Source organism: Varanus komodoensis, unplaced genomic scaffold (genome assembly GCF_004798865.1).
Source record: "Varanus komodoensis strain SLA01 unplaced genomic scaffold, ASM479886v1 scaffold6_4, whole genome shotgun sequence".
Classification (NCBI taxonomy): Eukaryota; Metazoa; Chordata; class Lepidosauria; order Squamata; family Varanidae; genus Varanus; species Varanus komodoensis.
In genome coordinates, this window is record NW_025336347.1 from 21,051,811 (window position 1) to 21,076,939 (window position 25,129).

The 25,129-nt window shown below is 44.8% G+C and overlaps 1 protein-coding gene across 4 annotated transcripts; it reads left to right on the forward strand.

Annotated features, from left to right (window-relative positions):
• Positions 1-5,384: 5,384 nt before the first annotated feature.
• LOC123034586 (zinc finger protein RFP-like) lies at positions 5,385-25,129 on the forward strand. 4 transcript variants are annotated; one of them, XM_044452034.1, is made up of 9 exons: positions 5,385-5,469; positions 7,772-8,204; positions 10,422-10,517; positions 10,978-11,208; positions 12,330-12,352; positions 14,467-14,535; positions 17,744-17,862; positions 19,189-19,218; positions 23,524-25,129. In XM_044452034.1, exons 2-9 carry the CDS (start codon positions 7,785-7,787, stop codon positions 24,036-24,038), a joined length of 1,503 nt encoding a protein of 500 aa, XP_044307969.1. In that variant the 5' UTR covers positions 5,385-5,469; positions 7,772-7,784; the 3' UTR covers positions 24,039-25,129. The 4 variants fall into 4 exon arrangements, with proteins under 4 accessions (XP_044307969.1, XP_044307968.1, XP_044307971.1 ...); XM_044452033.1 differs by lacking the exon at positions 5,385-5,469 and adding an exon at positions 5,476-5,623; XM_044452035.1 differs by lacking the exon at positions 5,385-5,469 and adding an exon at positions 5,497-5,515.

The following is a 25,129-nucleotide window of genomic DNA, read 5'->3' on the forward strand; positions in this document are numbered from 1 at the left end:
AGCCAAGGCTGGGGAGAGAAACTCTTGTAAGGTTTTTCAAGGGGCTAAAACAGATTGACTGGCTTGTGGGAAAGGGTTTCATTTGCTGCTCTGTCACAGGCAGCAAAATATCTTGAGTCCAGCCTGCAATGGCTATGGGGACCTGTGGGATGGGAAAAGGAAGCTGAGCTAGTGCAGAAATTATGTGGGTCAGAGAAAGGACTGGGGCTGCAGAGAGAAACAAGTTCAGGATTACATCAAATTTACTATGTAATCCAAACATGTTTTCTCTGAAGTAAACTGTACTGAATCCAATAGGATTTACTCCCAGCTTGAGTCTTCCTCCTTAGTAAATGTGCTCAGCACAGCAGCCTGCCTTTTCCACCCTGAAAACAGTTCCAGTCTCTGGGTCTAAGAGAAACCTGAGGAATGCCAGCTTTGGTGTTTTGAAGAACAAACAACCAAAGATAGCTGTGCAAGTCCATGAGAAAGATAAACCCAAAATCCACACCTGATCAATAGTCTTTTTTATCAGGAATTTACGTTTGTCTTAATAAAAGTATCTAACTATGCCTTTTGGTACTTTATGATTATGCAGTTCCTAGAAATTAAAAATGGCAATATTTGATGCAGATTTCTAGATATGTGACTCCATCAACATGTGTTCTAGAATCCCGCAATTTAAATCCCCATTTATTTCAAAATGAATTATTTGAAATAAAATGAGTAGCCAACTTTGGCAACAGCTCTGTCTCATCTGCTTCACATCCAGGAGCAGCAAAGCAATGTTCTTCAAGTCCTGAGGTCTTTGTCCAGTTTTGATGTTCTGGTCCTAAATGGTTCGAGACCACATTATATTAGGGGGCGCCTTACTCTGTCACAGTGTGCATGAGTTCCTGGAGGCCTAATACCCAGAAGAAAATGAAGAATGAAAAAGCAGGATGGGACTGACCAGGCTGAGGAAACCGAGAGGCCAGGAGTGGATGGAGAAAGCGACATAACAGACAAGAGAAGCCCAGCTGCACCATCCAGAGAGAGAATCGAATGTGAATGTGATGTGCCTGAGTTCAAGATAAGGACTAGCACATGTGTTCAAGATAAGGACCAGCACGTTCTGTGTGTCAGCTCTGCTCAGAGGAGTTCACTGTTCAATCCAGTTGGACTAAGCTGATAGCGTCAACTCTAAGGTATAAAATGACTGGGCTTTCCAGCTCCCGTGTGTGTCAGAACAGCGCTGCAGCTGGTCACCCACAGTCCCGATGGATCGCCGGGAGGGTCCACTGGCTCTGAGTATGAGTGTTGCTTGAATGCGAGTGTGAATGAGGCCTCTTGATATTGATGCTGATGATCGCTGAACTTGTATTCTTATACCTCTGTATTCTTTATATCATAGAATAAATGTTACATGCACAGTGTTTAAAACCAGATCTGGAGTTCAGTCTCTCTTTGAGAAGGGCTTTCCTTGGAAACCTGATAGTCTCCTCTTCACTGAATCAAGGGCCGCTTTAGCACGGTCACAACTCCATATATTCCTGCCCATTGCTTAAGATCAACCAAGTTCCTCCCCACAGGGAGATTCGGGGGGAGACTGCGAGGAGGAGGGCCTTTCTGTGGCAGCATCCCAACTCTGGAATATGTTGCCTCATGAAATTCACCAGGCACCTACTCTGCTGAGTTTCGGGCACCTGGAAAAACCTTTCCTTTTCAGCATGCCTATCACCTACAGACCATTATGACTCGTTTCACTGTTTTTATTATATTCTTATTTTATTTACTGTGTATTCTGATTTTATTTTGTTCTATTGTATTATGATATTTTAAATCATTTTGGTTTTATGTAATGTTATTTTATCGGTATTTATTATTTTAACGGCTGCCCAGAGAGCGTGGTGCTAGTGGGAAGCTTTCAAATAAATTCAATCAATCAATCAATCAATCATTGGTTATGAGGAGGGTAGTGAGTCAGGATTCTTCAAAGGTAATCCCTTCTATGTGAGTCACTCTCTAGTAACCATGTAAGTTTGCAGCCTAAGCACATGGTTTATTATAGTACATTGCTACAGTACATTGCTACGGTCTCCCTTCTCACTTGTCATGTTCAGTTTGCAATTAATAAGTACATGCTTGAGATGTCTGTAATTTAAGGCCAGCCTCCCACCTTCCATTGCTAGACTAAACCTGCCTGGTGCTTGAGCTCAGCTCAAAACTGTACTCCACAGCATGCCAGTAGCCAAAAGTTAAAAAGAAGGAAAGGGAAAAGCTCTCCATGCCCATTAGTAGTGCTATTTACGGCCCTTGAGGCTGCAGGTGGCCCTGTACCTGTGCCTATTAGCACAGCCCTAATGGTGCCAGTGGTTTAGAACTAGGGAAGAATGCTGAACTACAGTTGAATAAGAGCAGAAGTTAAAACTTCTCTTTGTGGCTGCACTGGAAAAGGAACTACATAGGCTTGTTCATACATGAGTAAACCATCAAAACTCTAAACTTAGCACCACCCCTCAACACAGGGTCAGATTAAAAGTAAGTTTACCAAAACAAAGAAGGAAGGAAGAGGGGGACTGGGTTACCAGAAATAAGAGGGGAAAGGGCAAGAGGGTAGCAGCACTAAACGAAAAGAACCAAGGCTGAGGCTTTTGTTTTGTCCTGATCCCAGGCACCTGCACTCCTTGGTGCACCACCAGGATAAAACAAGAGAGCAAGCCTAATATGTAGGTTACCTAATACAGGCCCCCTTGCCATGCAGGTCTCAGAAATTGGTAGGGGAAAAAATACCTCTCACTAGATCAGAATCCAGCAGGAGACAAAGATGCTCCAGGCAGAGTAACCACTCTGAGGAGACTCCTCTCTCCTCTACTCCCTCCGGCTGCCAGTAATTCTCATCTTTGCAGTTCAGGGCAACAACTCTAGCCAGAAATCCTTGGCAGGGACCCGTCCTTGGCAATAAGCCTTGGTACATAAATCGCTCCCTCTTCCCGGACATCTCCTGGACCAAGGAAGTCTTTCATTAACTCTTCACTGTCTTCTGAGACCTCCACTACAGTGCCATGCAGCTCTTTGCTGGCTCTCTGCACCTGAATCGGTCCTGAAAGACCAAGGAAAGTGCAGGAGCATCAAGGGTATGTTTTAAGCTTGCACTGTTTGATGCAACACACAATTCTGTCCTCAGAGCAAGGAGAGCTTCATTAGCTTCTCTGCCATACAACTGTAGAGAGCACTTGCTGGGATGGATTTCTTTCTCTGGGGATGCAATTCATGGGATTGCATTTACTGCCATGAATCTTAGAAATCTTTCCCAACCTTGTTGCCACCCAGATGCTTGGGATTACAGCTCCCATCATTACCCACTGGACATGCCGGCCACAAATTTATTTTTATTTTCCCAGTATTTTAATAAGTAATCTGGTTTTATTCTTGTTTTTATTCCTATTTTAGATGCAGTGCACGTTTTTTGTCACTGTTATGGGTTCTGTTTTTGGTTCGCTCTCTGTAAAATCCCAGAGACTTTTTTAATAATTGGGACACCATAAAAAACCTTTAATAAATACAGTGGTACCTCAGCTCATGAATGTCTCAGTTCACAACCAAATTGGGTAACAAACCCAAAATTTCATAACAACTTTGCCGCAGGTTGCAAACTCCGCATTGGGTGACGATCATGATGGTGCCCCATTGCGGTGATGCTTGAGGGTGGGGGGAAATGGCCATGATCATGCTGTGGGTGGTGGGGAGATGGCAGCGATCATGCGGGGGGGTGCGGGAGATGGCCGTGATTGTGCCCATCCTCCCTGCCCGAGTCTGACCGCCTATGGCCAAGGTTGCGCTTGTGCAGGGAAGATGGGTGTGAACTCAGTGGTGGGGGGGGGGGGGGGAGATGGATGCGATCTTTGTTGTTCTTTGGCACTTTGTTTCAAATTTTTATGAGTAAAAAAAAAAAAATAGATACAGAAAGGATTAACCTTATTTAAGGTTAATTTAAGGGAGCCAGTGTGGTGTAGTGGTTAAGAGCATGGGACTGGGACTCAGACAATCTGGGTTTGAGGCCCCGCTCGGCCATGGAGCCAACTGGGTGACTTTGGGCCAGTCACAGACTCTCAGCCCAACCTACCTCACAGGGTTGTTGTTGTGGGGATAAGACGGAGGAGAAGAATGATGTAAGCTGCCTGGAGCCCTTTGTAGGAAAAAGGCAGGATATAAATTGGAAAATAAATAAATAAATAAATTGAAAAATGTTTACATTGAATTGTATGGGGAAATTTGACTTGGCTCACGACCAAGCTGGGTCATGACTAGAGTCGTGGAACAGATTATTTTCATGAGTCGAGGTACCACTGTAAATGACAGGCATTGGGGTTTAAAACATCTGGAGGGAACTAGATTTGTGAGGTGTGCACTGAATCAATTTCAATGGGTGACTCTAAATTCTACGGTTAAGAGAAAGGGAGAAAATTTTTATTTTCTCTACTCCATCATAGACCTTCAATCCCAATTACCTTATAGAGCAATGATCTCTACAGCATTTTAATAATAACTCAAATGCATAGGTGAAGAACTCTGTATCTCTCTTGACATTCTTGGACTTCATCATTCCAGGACTGCATGGCCAATATGCAAGGATGACGAAAACGACCGTCCAAGAACATCCAGAGGGCTACAAGTTCCCCACCTATGTTATCAAATGGCTTAATCCAGTCTTTCATCAGCAGCTGCCCATCAGATGATTTGGAGTACAGCTTCCATCAGCCTCACCACTGGCCACACGCTTCCTGGGGAAGACGAGCACTTCAGCCTAACACACAGAGGGAACCAGGTTGAGGACGCGTGGTCTAAGCTCCCTCCTCCTCTTGCATTCATCGCACCCTACCGAACAACTCTTCCCTGAGTCCGATTACTTTGGCAGGCGCCTGCCAATCAAAAGCACAGCCAGAAAAGCCGTCCACGTGCCTGGCGGCAGACTTCCTACCGGTTGCCATGGCACCACAGACTATAGGCTGCTGTGTATCTAACAGGCTGAGGGCAGGAAAACACACACACACACGCACGCAGAGGGACATGGCAAGCTGCCTTCTACCGAATCAAGCCAGCGCAGTATGAGCGACCGCGACAAGCAGCAGTAGCATTGCAGCTTCCAGGCAGCAGCTTCCCCCAACCCCACCAGAGGTGCCAGAGCCCCGCGCCAGGGCCGGCCTGCCTGCCTCCCTGATACGACTCACCGCCGCAGCGCCCCTCCTGCCCAGTTCCGATAAAAAGGCCCGCCACGTGCTGCCCCCTCGCAGCGCGCGCGCGCCCGCGCCCCCACCGTCCTTTCCCATTGGCCATAACGGCCCAATAGCCGAAGAGGCGCTTGAGGAGCGGTGGCCAATCAGGAGTTTCGGTGCCGTGTGGAGCGGGGAGGAGTCTAAACAAATCATTCGATCGCTCCGGGTCTGGCGGGGCGCTGTTATCTTCCGCGGCTGCTGCGTGAAGCGGGTCGGAACACGGAGGGGAGGAAAGGTAGGCAGGGCTGGAGAGCAGTGTGCAGTACGCTGGAGCTGAGAAGGTGGGCACGCGGACGAGCCCGGAGAGGAAGCACGGCGGAGTGTCTGTAGGACGGTCCTCAAAGCAGTAGCGTTTTATTATAGGGCCATAGTCGCGGCCCCTGTTAAGAGTGAGTCGGCTGAATTGCATTGTGTAGTATTAACAAATGCGACGGGGGATGGGAAGGCTAGTCTGTTCTACGGCTTATACAGAGAGAGCTGCTCAGCAAACTGATTTCCAACTCAGCAGGAATGTAAAGAAAAAGGGATGACCTTTTTGTTTTTTAATGATTAGTTTAATTTGAATCATGTCTTCATAAAATAGTACATTTGGCTCTCATTGAAAAATAACACAGTTAAAATGAAATGGCATTATAAACATTCTAAATCTACTTTTTCAGACTCATAGAATGACATTATCAAGCACTCATAAGCATTAATGTTAAAATTTCCTTTCCTGAAAATGACTGCCTAGCCTAATTACAGCTTTTATTTCTTGGCAACCACTTGCACTGACTAAGGCTGCAGATCATAACAGACCATGGGGAATTAACCACAATCCACAAACCAACAAACAACCATAGGCTCTCTTTGTGATCCACAGTTAGCAAGTTATGGCTTGCTATCACAGCTGGGTTCAAACAACTCACATTCAACAGGAACCATACTCAGTTCCTAAGTGAGGTGTTCACGTTGACTGAACATAGTCCATGTTTTGTAGTATTGCTTTATGTACAAAGATACACAGCACAAATGGAGCAGAGCCGTTCCTATAAGGCAGAGAATCTGATCCTTCCAGGTTGACTCCCGAGAGCAGGGGCCAGCATTCCAACATGCCTCTATGTTATGCCATGCTAGTTGCGAAGTGCGACCCCATGGACAACTTTCCTCCAGGCTCTCCTATCCCCCACTATCCCCCACCCCCCAGTCCACCTAAGCTCACACTGACTGCTCCAGTGGCTCCATCCAGCCACCCCATCCTCTGCAGTCCCTTTCTTCTTTTGCCATCTATGTTGTGTCCGATAGACCTGAACCAAGGTGGGGCCAGTTCGTTGAGCACAATAACAAGAGGTGGCTGTCACAGTAACAGGAAATGGCTACGCGCTAGGAAAGCACTGGTATGCAACACTGAACACGCTACTACGTGCAGCAAGGAATGCAAAGGCATGCAACAATGAGCTTGCTAAAGCCAAAAGTAACCGCAAAACCCTTGAGCTTCTGTACTTCACGCTTGCTGAAACTGCTTGTAATTCTCCCACTGGCGTACAAAGTAACGGTTAGCGCCAGGTACATCCGAGTTGAAAAAGTATAAAACCTGTACCATCCCTATAGCAGGGGCCGCACTCCTCCCTGAGAGTTGGTCCCTGCACAGGTATATTAAAGGACCCTTCAACTCTCTATACTTCTTGTCCAGTGGTCTCATTCGATCGCGCTACAACAATCTATTGCTCCCAGCATCAGGGTCTTCTCCAGTGAGGCCTTCCTTCTTATTAGGTGGCCAAAGAATTTGAGTTTCAGTTTCAGTTTCATCTTCATCTGTCATCTCACAGCTTGCTTTCTGCTCTTTCAAAGTGCTGTTTTTGTATAAGTATGCATGCACACCCCTCTCCCAAACCCTCCTTGGCTGGTAACTTGCTTTCAAGAAAACACCCAAAGCCATGAAAAGAAAGTTACTTGATCTCTGGCCCCTGTACCTGTTCCTTGATTCAAAACCTGAATGGGCGGCCCCTTCAAAGGAAATGAAGCAGGGTAGACCCCTGAAAACAGTGCTGGTGAGCACTGAAGGAAAGGAAGGAAAAGGAAGCTACTCTGCTGTGTGTTTCAGATGCTTCCCTGCCTGATCACTGGGAGGCAGAACAGGTCGTCTGTAACCAGGTTGTGAGCCTGTAACCAGGTTGTGAGCGGGTTTTAGTAATGATGACTTCACCCTTAAATAATGTGCAGTGTCAGCGAAGGAAGGATGACCTCAGGCTGTGGCCCTACTCATGCTTAACAAGAGCAGGCCACTGGGGCATGGTGTTTGGTGGTTGTGCTCATGCATGAGTGTACCTCCCATTCCTGAATATTGGGGTTCTAGGAGATACTTCATTAGATTGGGAGTGCATTTCATAATTTTGGAATGCTAATAGTTAAAAACTGTTTTCGAGCATGCCTTGTAAAACTTCCTGCTGCCTCTTGTGTGTCATAGCTACTGGTGAGATTAGCACTTCCTGATTGTGCAAATGGAACGCCTCATTCAGAGCAAAAACAAAACCAAACTTGATCCTTGTACTTTACAGAAAATCAACACCCATGGCTGCACCAAATCCAGAAAAATCCCTCCAGGATGAAGCCACTTGCTCTATTTGCCTGGATTATTTTCAGCACCCAATGATGATCATTGATTGCGGGCACAACTTCTGCCGAGACTGCATCGCCCAGTGCTATGCAGGATCAGTTAATGTGCTTTCCTGCCCGCAGTGCAGAAAGCCCTTTCCCTTGCAAAACATCCGGCCAAACAGGCACTTGTGGAACATTGTAGAACTGGCGAAGCAGTTCAGCCTCCGACGGGCGAGTGAAGCTGGAGAACAGAAGCTGTGCAAAAAGCACCAGGAGCCCCTGAAACTCTTTTGTGAACAGGATCAAACGTCCATCTGTGTGGTGTGCGATAGATCCAAGTTGCATAAAAACCACACGGTCACTCCTATAGAGGAGGCTGCCCATGTCTATCAGGTAATGGGGGCCAGTGGAAAGGGTTCATGGCATTTCTCCAAATGCTGGATGGGATGATGGGATTTTGGTCCACCAGCTTTTGGAAGGCCGGTTTACAGGAACATGTTTTTCCAGTAATGGTGTTTGGATTCCAAACTAATGGTCTGCTGAAGAGAAAACATGGTGAATTGAGGGAGGGCAGATTATGAGAGAAAGCCAGCTATCCTCAGTGAAATAAATCATAACCCACGGAGGGGTATCTTAGATGGACAGGAATTGGGTAAAATTTATTTATTGGTACAAAGGAAGCTGCCTTGTTTAAGGGTTTTTGATCACCTGCTTCCTGATAGGGCATTGACCCAGGGAATTTCAGCATGCAAAGCATGTCTCTGATACGATTAGCACCTATAATGGCCTGCTTTACACATGACGCTAGCCATGTGGTTTGTTGAAACCTGGCTTGTCACTGTGTCCACACCCATCCATACAAACCCACCGCATGCAGAATTCTTGGTTGACAGCATCTGTCTTGTCCAGGTTGTGGCTTGTCATGTCTAAGTCCAGAGCCATGAGTTATCCCTGGTTTGTTTATGCCAATGTCTGCTCTGAAACAGAGGCATTCATGAGTAATTCTCAGAGTTTAGTATTTCATTGTGTTGGATAGGTTAGTTTTGCAGCTGATTTTTATTAGTACAGTGGTACCTCAGCTCACGAACGCCTCAGTTCACGACCAAATTGGGTCACGAACAAAAATTTCATTTAAAAATTGACTCAGGTCACGAACTCCGCATTGGGTGGCAACCACGATTGCGGCCGTTTCCCCATCCACCTGAGTGGGGAGATGGCCACAATTGTGGTGGGGGTGGGGGAGATGGTTGAGATCGCACCCGTCTTTCCTGCATGAGCGCGCCTGTGATTGCGCCCGTCTTTCCTGCACGAGTGCAACCGCAGTCTCGGCCATCTCCCCACAGCACGATTGCTCCTCTCTCCCTCCCCCCCGGTGCACTGGGATGACGGGCGCGATTGCAGTCATGCTGAGGGGGCAGGGAGATGGCCACACTCGGAGTGGGGGTGGGGAGATGGCCGCGGTCTTTGTTGTTCTTTGTCACTTTGCTTCACATTTTTCTGATTAAAAAAAATAGTTACAGAACGGATTAACCTTATTTACATTGAACCTTATGGGGAAATTTAACTTGGCTCATGACCAATTTGGGTCACAATCAGAGTCCTGGAATGGATTAAGTTTGTGAGCCAAGGTACCAGTGTAGTTCATTTTGTTTTGAGGTTTATGGTATATGTTTGTTTCCTACTGCGCATAGGAAGTCATATTGAAAAGCCACCTTAGGAAAAAGATTTCAAATGTTTAGGATAGTGTAAAAACACAGAAAAGCTGGAAACCACCAAGCAGTTGGCAATTGGGGGAGAGGGCGTGGCTAACTGTGGAGGCCCAGAAGCCCTGAGTCCGTTCCAGGTTGGCCAGGCTGAGGTTCTGTGCCGAGACTAGTATTATTAGCTAGTCTTGGACTGGCCAAACTGGTTCAGCAACAATAAAACATGGGCTCAGTTTACTGCTGTCAGGACCCATAAGCCTCTGCATGTGAAGATTTATGTGCATCTAGTACAGGAGGAGGTGTGTCAGCATCGATCGCCACTGCCTTGCACTTTGTGCCTTGCACTCGTCCGGATGGCCGCAGAGGGAGAGGAAAAGAGCTGGGGTTGACGTGGTTCCATCTTGAGTTGCACAGTTTGGGGTGGCCCAAAGTTGCCGCCTGGCTGCACAGCTCCTCCTGTTCCTTCTGCTTTGCTATGCAAATGGGCAAATACTGGCATGAAATGTTGTGCCAGCAAGTGTCCTGCACCCAGAAAGGTGGGCCAGGCGTGATTCACTGGCATCTTGTAGAGGATAAAACACTTCTGTGTAGGTGTACGGGTATTATTTGGGATGGCACAAAGCTTACAGTAGGTTGTATAGCCCTCATTCCTCACTTGTCATCTGCAGGCATCACATATTGATAAGTGTTGTGCAAAAATGACAGTTTCACTCAGAGAGAATTCTTCTGAATCTCCAAGGGAATAGTCCCCCTTCCAGTCATGGAAATATACAGTATGCAACCTCCTTGAAAATAAGGAACTGGAAACAGTAAATAACTTCAGTATTACCCCAGATTGGTTGGTTGGTTGGTTGCCTGCGTGTGTGGAAAAGAAACCGTAAGCTGAAAATGTGTGTGTCTTTCTCAGGAACAAATACAGCACTGTTTGAAGACTCTGAAAGAAGAGAGGGACAAGGTTTTAGCCTTTAAATCGAATGCTGCCGTGCCAAGCGAAGATCTGCTGGTAGGTTTGGCAAGAAATGGAAGGCGGTCGTGTGGGGGACACGTAGCAGCGATGCTCCCTGTGCTTTGTGGGCATGTGGCACTTGCATGGCAGTGGCTTGTCCTAGAGCACCCGAGCTCCAATTTTGTGGCAGGATTCTCAGGCTAAGGGCAGTGCTTTTTCCTAGAGAAATAGACATAACAGTCTGCAGATTTAGGAAGAGGCGACCCAGCATGGCCAGTGGCCCAGGGAGAGAGACGTTGTAGTCCATCAGTCCCTGGAGGGGCACCGGCTCCCCACTCCTGCCCTAGAGGAATAGCTGTTGCCCACGTCCAGCTCACAGACACCATGGCCTGCCAGCAGGTCTGAAATGGCCTGGGCCGGGGTTTGCTGCCCCTGTGGCAACACTCATCTGGAAAGCATCTCAGGTCCCCATGGTTTTCTTTTCTTGTTTGTCTCTGTTTGCATCTGTCCAAACCAGAGGGAAGCCGAAGTGGAGAGGCAGAAGCTTTTGTCAGAATTTCAGCAGCTGCACCAGGTTCTCAAGAAAAAAGAGCAACTTTTGTTGGACCAACTGGAGAAGTTGGAGAAAGAGGTAGAGAAGAGGAAGGAAGACCACGCAAACAATTTTTCTGGGGAGATTTCCCGTCTCAACACCCTAATCAGCGAACTTGAGCAGAAGTGCCAGGAGCCACCAAGTGGGTTGCTCCAGGTAAGTCTGCAAGAGGCAGCTGCTTCCCCTTTGACTGCACAATTGTCAAGGTTGAGCACTTCCATCAAGGGAAGTTCAAATGGTTCCTCATCACTGTTAACTTTAAAAAAAACTGAAGACATTTATTCTACTCTGCATATATAAGATCATGTACTTTTATAATGTTGCTGTGTCACCCAATAGCCAAAGCTCTTTGGGCAGCTTACAAGATCCACTTATACATTACAAAAACATAACAAAACCCCCCAAACATTAAAACAACAGAATAAAATGGAAATAAAAGCCATCAGCAGTGTGAAGATGTAAAATGCACTAAAAGGCTACAATGTAAGCATCAGCGAGCACCTCTGAGGAGGGCATTCCACAATGGAAGGTGCCATCGCTGAAAAGGCCCTTCGTGTAGCTCCCCACCCCACTTCATTTGGCCAGGGAATATGGAGGAGAACCTTGAAGATGCCCTTCGGCCTCTTATGGGAGAAGACTGTTCTTCAGGTACTCTGGGCCCTATCAGAGCAGGGCTGCAGAAACTTTCTGCGCAAAGGCCAAATTCCATTTTAGGGAATGGGCTGGATTTTACTGGTGGGTGAGACTGAGGGCAAAGGGGTGGAACCAGCAAACCAGCATATTTTGTGACGGAGTTCTTCTGCCAGTAACTAAGCCTCAGGAGAATTTTCAACTTTTGGAATGGGACTAAACACTTCAGAAGAGCTGGGAAGCCACCAGATGGCTGGTGATAGAAGGAAAGGGATGTCATCATCTAGGGGAGCCTAGTGGGTCAGATTTGGCTCCCAGCCTGAGGCTCCCCACTTCTGGTTTAGGACTTCAAAGAAGTTTGCTGGAAACAGACTGGAAGTTGGCCAGTGTGTGTGTGTTTTAAGCTGTAGTTGCATTGTGCAATCAGGTGCCTTTGAGGGCAGTGTGCAAAGATTCTGAAGGTCAGCGGGGCTGGTTAGGGCTTAGAGATCACTCAGGCACACCATCAGCACTGATTTTTCTGCTGAAAGAAAGAGAGGATGTTAAGCTAATAATGTAATAGCAACTTCTGAAGAAGGGATTCGAAAGATGTGCATGTTAGACCGAAATGTCTAATCTGTTTGTATTACTCCCCCTTTTCTCCCCAGGATATTGGAAGTATCTTAAACAGGTACGAGGTTTCTTTTTCTTGCTATTGTTTCTCCATACCTGAGACTCACAAGACCTAGAAGCTGGTGGCGGGAGGGGCAGTTCTGAAGTCCTGTTTTCCAAGCAAGCCCAGATTTTATTTGTCGCCAGATTGTTTCCATGGAAAATACAAAATGGGCAGGGTGCAGTCCAGCAGGGATGTCCATAAACCTCTGGACTCTGCGGATTGCAGGCATCCTATGCAGGGCAGGAGGACGGTAGAAATGATCCTCATCTCCGCACTCCTCCTGGCCTGCAGTTCAGCTAGAGAGGCCTCTCCGGCTATCCCGCTGCTGCGCTTCAGGTGAGGAGGAAAGGAGGCCGGAGTGCTGCCGGTCTGTGTTGGAACCTGGCAGCCCCAGTCTCCTCCCCTCCCTGACCTGCTCCTCACCTCCTTTACGTCTCCTCTGAGGTTGGACGTGAAACCCCGGAGAAGCAGCCGAGGTGGTTCCTTGCATGCTGGCTGTGAAGGAAGGGAGGAGGGGTGGATTGTGCCTCCCCCCTCGCAGGGGGTCTCTTTTCTGGGTAGTACTAGGATCTCTGCCCAGCAGCATGTTTTATTGGACTAACTTAGGTTGATGTCAAACAGCCTCCCCACAACCTGTTTCCCTCCTCAAGTTTTGGATTTCAACTTGCTGGCATAGCCAAAGACTGGAAATGCTGGGCATCGGCATTCAAAAGGTTTGGATGGCACCAGGTTGGGGAAAGCTTATGTGGGAATATGCAAGCTTTGGACAGAAATGTATTTCTTCTACGAGTGCATTACCTTTTGAAGGGTTTCATTGTGCTTGACACTTAAGTTCAGAGAAGGAAAGTTTCCCGCCCTGCCCCCAAGAGCCAAATGCAACCCCAGAAAGCCCCTCTGGAGGGTTGGGTGACCCTCGTGGGACCAGAGAGGAGAGGAACCACCTCTGAATTGGTTTCAGTTAACTTACCTTAGGATCTAAGCCATCAGCTTCTCAAATAAAACCTTATAATCAGGACTCAAGATGCAATATAAAAAGCCTGTCTGCTTATTCTTTCAGCACATTTATGGTTTTTAAAATGTTTGCTTTAAATAGTTTTCACAAGTAGTTTTAAATCTCGGTGGTTCAAGACCACAGAGGCTTTGTTCCACAGAGGAACTGCTGCTTCTTTCTCTCTCTTTCCCTCTTCCCTCCCCATTTGTGTGTGTGTGTGTCTGCATGTGTGCGTTTGTGTGTGTACACATATATACATATGTATGCTGAAGAAAAGAATGATGAAGAGTGCAGCAGTGGAGAAAAAAGTCATGGATTTTATTCAGTATTCATTAATCATGTTGTATTCCTCCCAGTAATCAGCATTCTTTGAGTATTAGCTAAAATTGTGTTCCATGTTGTAGGTGGGAGTTAAAGTGGGTTCCTGGCCAGGAATGACTGAGACTACGAGTTTAAGCACTTATTATTTATTTGTTTGTTCATTTATTAAAAGCTTTTCTACCCTGTCCACCACTAGCGTCCTAGGATGGCTTACGATGAAAAGACTGTGGGGCAAATGCAGGCCCATAATCAACAAGTCACCCTCTGCACTCGGCTGTGGCCCCATAGCTGTTGGACAGCGGTTTGCTGCCATTTATCACTTATGCAGCGCTTTACAATATGAGGCAAGGATTTTCAGAGTGCAGAATTAAACTGTGGAATGTTCTGCCACTGGATGGATGGATGGATTTCATTTGTATCCCACTGTTTTTCCAAGGAATTCAAAGTGGCTCACATCATTCCTCCTTTCAATCTTGTCCTTACTACAACAGCCCTTTGAGGCAGGTTGGGCTGTGAGTCTGTGACTGGCCCAAAGTCACCCAGGAAGCTCCATGGCTGGATGGGGCTTCAACCTGGATCGCCTGAATCCCAGTCCCGCGCTCTTAACCACTACCCCACACTGGCTCTCAGATATGATGACCACCAGTTTAGATGGCTTTAAAAGCAAACAGAAAAATCTGTGGAGGAGAAGGCCATCCATGCTCAATAGTCCTGCCTCTGGAAGCCTGTAGAAGCAGTAGGCCTCACAATACTAGTTGCTGGGGAAACAGGGAGAGAGGGCGACTGCCTTAAGGTCCTGTTTGTGGGCTTTCCACAGGCATCTGGTCAAGCCACCTACTGAAAGGAAACCGTCTCCCAGCACCCAGCTGCAGACGCATCGGTCAAGGTCTGTGTTTTCTTGGCAGGCCAGTTACACTGTCAAAACCCTTTCTGCATGTCATGCATTTGGCCCCTGCTGAGCACTGACTGAGCTATAGTTCCAAATTTCAGAAGTCCCTCAACTATATATTGATTGATACACTCTGGGGGGGAAAAAAGGTGCACCGTAAATTGTCATGGATTGGGTTCCATTTTGGTTTTGTACTAACAAGAATTAGTAAAGGGAAATCTCAAGTTCCTTTTCCAGTTTTCATTAAATCCAAATATTCTCAATCAAACTTGGCATGAAAATACAACCACGTAGGCTTAAACAGTGAGAAAGGCACAAGAGGCCAGCATTTCTTAGCATTCCTTATTATCAAAGTTTTCAGTCTTAAGGGAATGTTAGTTAAGTCCCATTTTTCTCCAAGGGCTTCTCTACATGAGGATCGAATTACGCTTGACATAGCAGGGCCACCCTCCAAGCCTTCTTTAGATTGGGGAAACAATTATCTGGTAATTGCATCATGAAAAGCTCATTAATTTTGGCAATTGTGCTGCATCGCACCATCACCTTTTGGTTGCACAGTGAAAAGTATGGAAAGGCAGAGAAACTAAAATCCTGGGGGAAACTGTGTAAAAGGGTCTATCTTAAAACCTGTGAAGGATCTAGAAGCAAAAGGCTTTTTCAAGTGGCAGGTTAAAAGTCACAAGTGGAGAAGTCCAAAACAGGCAGCCGAGCGATAGGGAGCTTCTCAGCTTGTGAGTTGATATGCTCAAAGCACCTGAGCGTATTGATGCACTTCCTGCAACATTATCTGTTTTACATGCATTTCAGCTCAGTCTCAGTTCAGAGTTTCCACAAATGGAGAAATAAGGTTAATGTGCATCATTCAGGGTAGATAAGATCCTGAGGCTGGTTCTAAATCCTGTCTTTGAGAAAACAATCCCCATCTCAAAATTCACTACTTAAAGCGGGGACCTCCAGTGTGGCGCTCAGGAGTGCCGTGGTGCCTGTACAGGCAAGAGGTGCCCTGCAAGCTGAGAGAGCCTTGCATTTGTTTGCACAGGTGGGGAAAGCTCCTCCTCGCCAGAAATGGCTGGATGGGTGGGGAAGTCCACCTCCCACCAAGGATTCTTGGGCCAGCTAGCCAGTATTTGGCGGCTGCTCTCCCCATGCAGGTGAATGGAGAACGTGCTCCATTTGTTTCCATGGACATGTGAGAATAGGAAGGGGGAAGGAAAGAAGGGACACATTGAAGAAAGGAAAGAGCGGGGAGTCCTGGAGGAAGGGAAGGGCAGAAAGGAAAGAAAGGATTTGCGGGGGTGAAAAGAGGCAATAAAGAAGTCAAGAGTAGGTAACACGCACACACAGTGCACATTCATGCATGCTCACAAATAGATAAGAGGCACTCCTAATGCTTTTGTGGTTTGCCCCTTGCCCCCCCCCCATAGCTCCTAATTCATGGGGTGCCCAGGCATTTTGTTCAAAATGCCAGGTGCTCATGGGCTCAAGCTGAAAACCTAATTCTATTGTAGTTTTTCTACCTTGTACAGTATTTGCTGCCCATTACACTATCGGTGATTACTGGGTAAGCAGAACTCTTAGTACAGCTCTGATGATAAGAAAAAATGCAATAACATTTTGCAAACTAGCATGCTTCAGATAAACATTGACTTGGTTCACCCAACAAGATGGCAGCTGCTGCAAACCTGCCTCTTAGAAGCTCCCCTTCGTCCACTGCTCCCTTACCAGCACTCTCCACTCCGTGCTCCTAAAAACTGAGAGGAAAGGACACTGAAGAGTATCCCAAACATAGTAACAACTTTAAAAATTATTAGTGGCCCTGTGCCTTGTGTGCAGAAGCGAATGCTGCTGCTAGGAAATGTATACAGTTTTCCCCTTAGTTTTATTTGTGTGTGTGTGTGTGTGTGTGTGTGTGTGTGTGTGTGTGTGTGTGTGTTTTCCTGCAAGGAACTCAGACTTACCTGATCTTCCTCCTTTCCTTTTTACAACAACCCTTTGTGGTAGGTTAAGCTGAGAGTCAGTGACTGACCCGAAGTCACTCTGAACTTCAAGGCCAAGTAGGGGCTAGAATCTGATCTCCCTATTTTAGTCCAACACTCTAACCACTATGCGACACAACGTTGCCTTGAAATGTGCCATGTTACCTTCTGTTTTGCTGCTTTGCCATGACATTTGTGCATATTTGCTGATCTTTCTTCCTGGACTGGAACCCAGAACTCTCTATGACAGCGAGTACCAGAGGCCAGTGGAGGAAAATGACAGACCTAAAGCAGCTTGTGGCCGCTGGACAGAGTAGCTCTTCCTACTGCAATGAAATGTGAAGCAGCCTTTTTTTGAAAGGGTGTTGATTAGCAAGAGATGCATGAAGTACAGCATGAAATGGTCAAGGACGATGCCAAAAGGAGGATACTGATATGCTGGACTAAACAGAGGCCAGTGGGTGTTGTGCAAGATTCTCCCCCCCCCCCAATATTGCAAATTATTTCCTTTCATAAAAGTTCAGAAAATTAATTCCAAGCGTGGGGGGCAGAGCACAATTTCCCTCGGAAGTAGGCAAATCTGGCAGAGCAGCTGCAGAAAGGGGGCTGACTATGGGATTGAATTCTGTGGCTGTACCATTCTGGGGGATGCTTGTCTGGGGGCTGGGAGGATTGGTGGGGGGGGGGCGAAGGCATGGCAAACCAGAGGGCTGTATTAGCTGTTAGGTTAGCAAATGGACACCTGACCTATGGCAGTTGACTCAAAGGGTGGCTTAGCATGATATGCAAACCGTGTTACGTTTTACTATACATCCTTTGCAAAATAACCCTTCAGCCTGATTGGTGGACATGGGGCAGACTTGCTCCACGTTCTTCCTGCATTTTAGCCAGCCAATCAGTTCTTGATAATCTGTTAACCTGAATTCGTTTTGGACCTGCTTGTGTCTTTGTGTGTTTCTTGTTTAATACACTAACTACTTCTGTTTAAATTTCCAAATTCCTACTTCGGTATCATCAAGCCTTTTCAGTGACTTCTTTTGACATTTTGTAAAAAGACACTGCGCGTTGCTTCAAGGGGGTGGGTTAGCAGTAGCCTTCCCAGCCATGTCAGTGCAGCTCAAATGAGGTGCTTCTGGAAATAATCACTTGCACCAGATTTTCTACAAACCATGAGAAACTTTATGTGCATAAAAAGTTCTTCATGGGGTGTCTCTTTCTTAAAATTTTAGGTGCCGGAGAAGCAGATTTCACCCTCCTACTACACCTGATTCTTCTGAGCTCAAGAAAAAGCTTCAGGAGGTCTCCTCCGAGAGTGCAACCCTGCAAGCAAAACTGAGGACATTCAGAGGTGCGAAATGTCATCTCTGAGGCTGCCAGGCTGGTGTGACATTGTTCAGGCCGTCAGGAGGTGGAATCACATGTCACAGCATCCCGTCCGGCAGAGAAGCCGCGTAGGGTGGGATGTTTGCAGAACGAGCCTAGGTGTGCCCCACAGGTGACCGTGCTCACCACGGGTTGTCTCCTCCACTCCTTCCCGGGTCTTTTGGCAGGTATCCCCAAGGAACCACAGCAGGACGCATTTTATCAGCCTCGTGTCATGAGCGCAAGCCTTTTTGTGCTTTCCCCTCCTTTCTTCTTTTCAGGAGATCACTTTTTGTGATCTTTGAGTTGACTACTAATGACGGATTCCCATGGTTTTTGAAAGGGACGTATGTTTTATGTCTGCAAATGCCCCTTTCAAAAAACCCTTGACTAGCCCTGTCAGCAAATCTCATTTAAAAGGAACTGGAGTTTAGACAGCTAACTTCTGTGCTCCCATAAAAAGGGTATCTTTTCCACATCCCCAAGCACCAGGAGTCTTGGGAAAGGGTGGAAAAGATGAGACACCTATAGGATCTTTCCACAAAGCGGCTTATCTGCTGTCCACCTCCTTTTGCAAGTAAAGGTCACTTGCAGCTTTTTGTCAATTTGTCTTTTGACAACTGTCAGAGGAAAGCAGAATAAAAAATTCTCATAGCTCCCAGCATTCTCTAACTTTGCTATCCTAATGCTTGCTGGGAATTATAGGCCCGTTCCCCCACTAAACACTCATAGGGTAACACCCTTAATTCCATTTTACTGTCACTGAAATTAGTGGGATTATTTTGTTGTTACTAATTTGTTATATTGATATCAGCAGGATGGATGGATGGATGGGTAGCTTAGTCTGGATTCAGCCCAATAGCATCACATCTTGTGCCTGATGAATGGAGTGAAGGTCTTGTGAACATAAGGGCCAAATTGCTATAATAATTTGATGCATGCTCAAAATGTGAGAGGAAGAGCTCATACTCTTCAAACACAGAGACAAATACATGATATTAGACTTGTGCTTGAAGAATTGCCAATTTCCAGGATATTGACAGTTTTGTATGTATATATGCAATGAATGTCTATATTATCATCACATTTACATCCTGCCTTTTTTATCCCCACCCTTTGGGATAGGGTAGGCTGAGAGCAAGGAACTCACCCAAAGTTACTCAGTGAGCTGCTTAGCAGAGTGAGGACTAGAACCCTGATCATCCAAGTCCCCAGTCCAACAATATTCTAGTCTCTACAGATACACTGATAAATATATTAATTAACAACAGATGATTCCAGGTATGTTTATTCTCTTTCTCTCTTCTTTTAGAGACTCTAACAGAACCAAAGTGGATAAAAGGTTAGTTTCTACAGAATGTGGATAAGAACAATAAAGGGACTTCCCTAGGCGGCATCTTGGTTTAGACATACTGTCACATTGGGACTTGGTGCCAGGCAAGAGCAAACCTAGAAGGAACTGGGGGTCAGACTAGATGGCCCAGGAGACCCCTTCTGACTCACTCTGTTTCTGTTTCTATGGTCTCTTGTACGCACCCCTTGTGCTGAGCAATTAGTTCCTGATTTTTGGAAAGGGGAAGAAAGGAAGGCACCAATACCAGAGTACAGATGAAGTCTTAAAGGTGCACAAAAAAAGAAAAAATGAGGTGCAAATTTAGTCAAACATGTCCTGCAACTTCCAGCAGGCCTCAGCCAGTGTAGCTCAGTGGGGCATGCTGGGAGTTGAAGGCCTTTTTTCTGTCCAAGCACACAAAGAAGTGTGCCCTAAGGTTTCATGTACCTTTGAGACTTCTTTTCGTGGGGAAGTTAACTACATATCTCTAAAATGTGCTGTGCAGGGTTTTTTTTGTCAAATTTCTATTATTTTCTCTATAGATCCAACACTAAAACAACAATTATTCAGGACATCGGACATATTGGGTTGACATCTTATTCTTTTTTACAGTCAATAAAACCATATTCAGTTCTATGCATAGTCCCGTTTCTCTAACCAATAATAAAAAGTGTTTCAAGTTTGATAGAAGTATGTATCTTCCTTCTCCTTCAAAGACAAGGTCAATCTGTCCATCTCCACGCAGTTCAAAATTTTTTTTTAAATCAACTCTTCAGTAGGTGGCTCTTCACTTCTCCAGTGTTGGGCAAATGCAATCCTTGCCACAGTAATTATATGTAAAGTCACATATATAGCTTGTTTATCGAAGTCATCAGGAATAATACCTAATAGAAAAACTTCAGGTTTAAATGTTAAAGGTTTTTGTAGGATTTCCTCAAGCCATCTGTGTATTTTAGCCCAGTATTTTTTGGCCTTAACACAAGTCCACCACATATAATAAAAAGTACCAGGTTTGTGTTTACATTTCCATCTATTTGACATATTTGGAAACATTTTTGCTAATCTATTTGGCAATAAATACCATCTGTAAAACATTTTATAAAGGTTTTCTTTATATGACTTTGCTAAGGTTATCTTAATATTTCTTTCCCACAGCTTTTGCCATTTCTATAACTCAATATTATAACCAAAATTTTGTGCCTATATTATCATAGTTTCCTTAACTTGTTCATCTTCCATTTTCATATCCAAAAGAAAATTATACAACCTTTTAATCATTTTTTCATCTGATTTTAAAATCATTTCATCAAATGCTGTTAGTTCCTTATAAAAAAACCATACATTCTATAGTCTTTAAATATCTCAATTGTATTTGAATATTGTGCCACCAAGAAAGATCAATACCCTGCTCCTGTAGTTCTTGATTCGGCTTCACTTTTACATCATTATCTAAAATATCATCATATCTCACCCATCTTTATCTGCAAAAATATATTTCGGATCCAATTTTTCTTTAATATATAAAGCCAAACCTCTTTTCTTTTGATGAGCGGAAGATATAAATAACTTGCCAAGTTTGGATGTTCCAAAAGTTTATGGTGTTGTCTTTTTATATGTGTTTCTTGTAAACAAATTACATCTAGTTTCAGTTTTTGGAGTTGAGAAAAATACCTTTTCCGTTTAGAGGGTGTGTTTAATCCATTTATATTGAGAGAAAACAGTTCAGTTCTTCCTTCCATTTTAAGAGCAGTATTTATAAAATATATGTATATCTATTTGTATTTAGCCTTCACGCTTCTACCTCTTCTCTTTTCTTTGGTTCCAATGACTGTTCGTCCTCTTGTTGGTCTGTAGTTACTATTTCTCCTTCTTCTGAATGGAAAGTTGTTACAGCCAGTGCCTTGCAATTTTTCCTTCTTTCCTTTTCTTCAGTCCGCTCTTCATCTTCAAATGAAGTTTTAAATTTTTCATAAAATTCTTGGGCTTTGAAAATTGACTCCAGTCTAAGTCTTGTGGAATTTCAAGTGAAAGATATCCCTTCTGGTATTATCCATCTGAACATAATTATTTTCTTTATCAACTTGGAAGTGAGAAATTGATGCTTCTTCTGTCCTTCTCTGATTCTCCATGGTATTTGTTTCAGAACAATCACCTCACATTCATCATCAAATTTTAATGGTTTATCATGTGACGCTCTGAGGACGTGGTCTCTTACAGATCTTTTTGTAAATTTAACATGAACTTCCCTTGGAAGTTTATGCCTTCTAACATAGCTTGAGTTAACTATATAGACCAGGTCTATCTCTTTATCATTCTCTTCCTTTTCCAAGTCAAGAGCATCTGCTAACATAGTATTTATTAAGTCACTTAGGTTTTCATTTTTTGCCTCTGGTATATTTTGAAATCTTAGATAGTTAGACGCCTTTCCCATCTCCAGTGTAGCAACTGAATCCCATAGAATCTCTTTATCCATCTCTTCAGTTTTCTTATCAATATCATCAGTCTTCTTTTCCATTTCTTGTATTTTTTGTTCATTTTGTCCTATTTTGGATCAAATATCTGTAAGTTGATTATTCATGTCCGAAAGTCTTTCAGCCACTTTTTGAATGGCATTTTGAATAAACTCTTGAGATGCTTGCAGTGCTAAGAGTGCCATCTGTAGGTCTTCTTGAAGTTTTTCCAATCCATAGCTTTTGGTTGATGTACTGGGCTTTGCGACGCAGACCTAGGTGCCGATGATGTTGCATGAGTCTTTTTCATGATGAAAATAAAAAATTTATTCAGACTATTGAAGTGGTCTGTTATGGCACTTGTTGTTGTTAGTCACAAAGTCATGTCCGACCCATTGCGACCCAATGGACAACATTCCTCCAGGCCTTCCTGTCCTCCACCATCCCCTGGAGTCCACCTAAGCTCACGCCCACTGCTTCAGTGACTCCATCCAGCCACCTCATCCTCTGCCGTCCCCTCCTTCTTTTGCCATCTATTGTTCCCAGCATCAGGCTCTTCTCCAGGGAGACCTTCCTTCTCATTAGGTGGCCAAAGTACTTGAGTTTCATCTTTACTATCTGGCCTTCTAAAGAGCAGTCAGGGTTGATCTCCTCTAGGACTGACCGGTTTGATCGCTCGCAGGAGTCTCCTCCAGCACCATACGAAGTGGCAGTGAGGAGTCACAAAAAGATTTTAGGTAGGCTCTGTACCTGTTATAGGACAAAATGGCCACAGGGTGGCAACAAAGAGTTATTTGTCATTATAACAAAAGAGATACTTTCTTTTTCATGCATGAACTCCAAAAAGAGTCAGATTGCCATGTCTCTGAAAGAGATGCACAGAAATGAAACAAAGAGAAATCTCTTTTCTACCGGTTAATGTACAGTAAGCTCAAACTTGATTTTGCGCCCTTGGGGAGATTAAAAAACAGAAGTCTCTTTTTTTTCCAGATTTCAAATTTCCCCAGTTTCAGTTGATCTCCCCTAGATTTGTCGCAGCTTAAGCTCTGCGGGGGCGGAGGGAGTTTCCTCCCTCTGGGAAAGGGTTTTTTTTTTATTGGTGCTTGTTTCACACGTACTTTTAAGGGCAGTATTTTAGGAAGATTATTTGCTCACCCAGCAGGTCCGATGTCCACTTTTAAGTTTTCCTTCTCTGTTAAGCCGGTGCTGACAGCTAGTAAGTGGGAGGTTCACCCCTTTCAGAAGTTCAATTCACTGAGAATCCACAAGCTTCCCCTGGTGTGTGGGGGACCCCTGCCCCCCACAAGCCAGAAGTGTGCCCAGACTTCTAATCCCTGCTCCGACAGGGCTTGGATGGGCCTCCCAAGGCCCTCTGTAGAACGGATTCCGGGATTCCGGCATGAAGTACGGAGCTCCCGTTCTTCGCTGCCGATCTCGCTGCAACATCAACCGGAAGAGCTGTGCTGTGCAGTTTTTATGATGAGACCTTGGTGGTATGGCAACATGGTCGCAGACTGCCCAGAGAGCTTCTGCTAATTTTCATAAATAAAGAATGTTATAAAGGATGAGAATTCCTGCATTATGATGCTTTCTTTCTAAATGCAGTTGTTTTATTTAAAAAATAAATGGCAAAGGGGAGTTCTATGAGACATGTGTAACCCTGCTCTGTAGAGCAGCCAGTCTTACTGTTGATTTTTCTGCACCAAAATTGCATTTTTCCAGCCCTACTTTGGTTTGAGTGATAAGCAAATGTGATAATGTTGCCTTCTCGATAACTTGTGCCACATTAATTCTTTCTGGTTGTTTGAAAAACTGATCCTGTGCAGCGATCCTTAGGCTGACTGTCACCTTTGTCCTTTCTCAGAGAACGTGACTCTGGACTTGGCAACGGCTCACCCTCGGTTCATTGTGTCCCCTAACCAGAAAAGTGTCAGGTGGGGCACCGTCCGTCAGGAGCTGCCCTATAATGCCAGGCGATTCGACCCTTCCCGCTGTGTGCTTGGCTGCCAAGGGTTCTCCTCAGGGAGGCACCAGTGGACGGTGGATGTGAACTGTGGGACCTCCTGGGCTGTGGGCATAGCCAGGGAATCCGTCCAGAGGAAGGGACCCTTCAACATCGCCCCGGAGGAGGGAATCTGGGCATTGGGCTTTGGCAATGGACATTACAAAGCTCTGACATCTCCTCCTACCGTTCTGAATCAAAGCAAATATATGACAAAGATCCAGATTAGTTTGGACTATGAAGGACGCTCAGTGGCTTTTTTTGATGCTGATGAAAAGAAGAGCCTCTTTCTCTTCTCATTGCCCAGGCTGAAGCCAGATAAAATCTTTCCTTTCTTCCGTGTTGGTGACATGAACACCATCCTTCATCTGTGTTGACTTCTCTGTGGTGTGGGGGGCTTAACCTGTGAGGTCAGTGTCGGCTCCTTCAACACATTCACAAGTATGAGCATGCTCTCTTGACTTGGTACAGCAGAGCTTCAGCTTTGCTAATGGGGGCTGTCTTTTAATTTGTCTTGACAATCCCCTATATATTTTAAATCTATATATTTTAATTGGAACTGAAGGTAAAGAAATTGCTGTTCTCTTTGACACTGTCAACGAAGGGCTAATCAAATGAACCTTCTGCTTATTACTGCAGGGTAGGGCTTGTACTATCTGTAGCTTAATTGACTACCTGTAGCAAGATCTCTCACTTTTAAAGATTGTTGTGTTTTTAAGAATTAGGCTGGGAAAAATATGGAAAAATCAAATGTGTGAATCAGGGTACAATGTACACCATTTAAAACTGTTAGCACATGTAATTTTTAACAGGTTACTTTATTCGCCCCTAGATTTCCTTTTACTCCGAGAAAGATTCCAGTGTATAGCATACACAGATCTTTTAACAGCTGTGAATGGTGCATGTATTTTAAATTACAGCCTTTCTTAGAAAATCTACTGAAACAATGATGAGATTAGGATCAAGGTGCAACCCTTAGGTATCTTGCTGTGCAAAGTGGCAGTTGTGTGCACCATGGACAACAGGTATCAGGCACATGTATTTTGCATTGGGATATTTGTGTCCAGATAAAGCAGTATTGTCAGACACAGCCAGAAGTCATGGCTGTGTATAGTAGCTTATCCAAGCCAGAGTGAGAAGAAAGAATTAAGACTAAAAGATTTATAGAAAAGTAGTATATGTTTTCTTTTGTAAATAGAAAGATAAAATGGATCCACTTTGTTTTAATTGATACGTTTCATACATTCCTATATTCTAGAAGTGTTTTTAATTGCAGGCCTTTTCTGTAGAATAAAAGCTTATCCAGGTTAACATGTCTAATTTAAATAGACACACACCCTGCTTATTTTGAGCTGTATATTTTATTTTTCTATTCAAGTCATGGATGAAAATATTTAGACAAATTAACTTGCTGCCTTATCTGTGATTTGAAAAATGAATAAACGTTGACAATTTGTCATTAAACTTA

Coding starts and splice junctions, on each gene's coding strand:
- LOC123034586 (XM_044452034.1), top strand. CDS start 7,785: ATGGCTGCACCAAATCCAGAAAAATCCCTCCAGGATGAAGCCACTTGC. Junction 11,209..12,329: donor CACCAAGTGGGTTGCTCCAG/GTAAGTCTGCAA, acceptor TTTTCTCCCCAG/GATATTGGAAGTATCTTAAA. Junction 19,219..23,523: donor AGAACCAAAGTGGATAAAAG/GTTAGTTTCTAC, acceptor GTCCTTTCTCAG/AGAACGTGACTCTGGACTTG.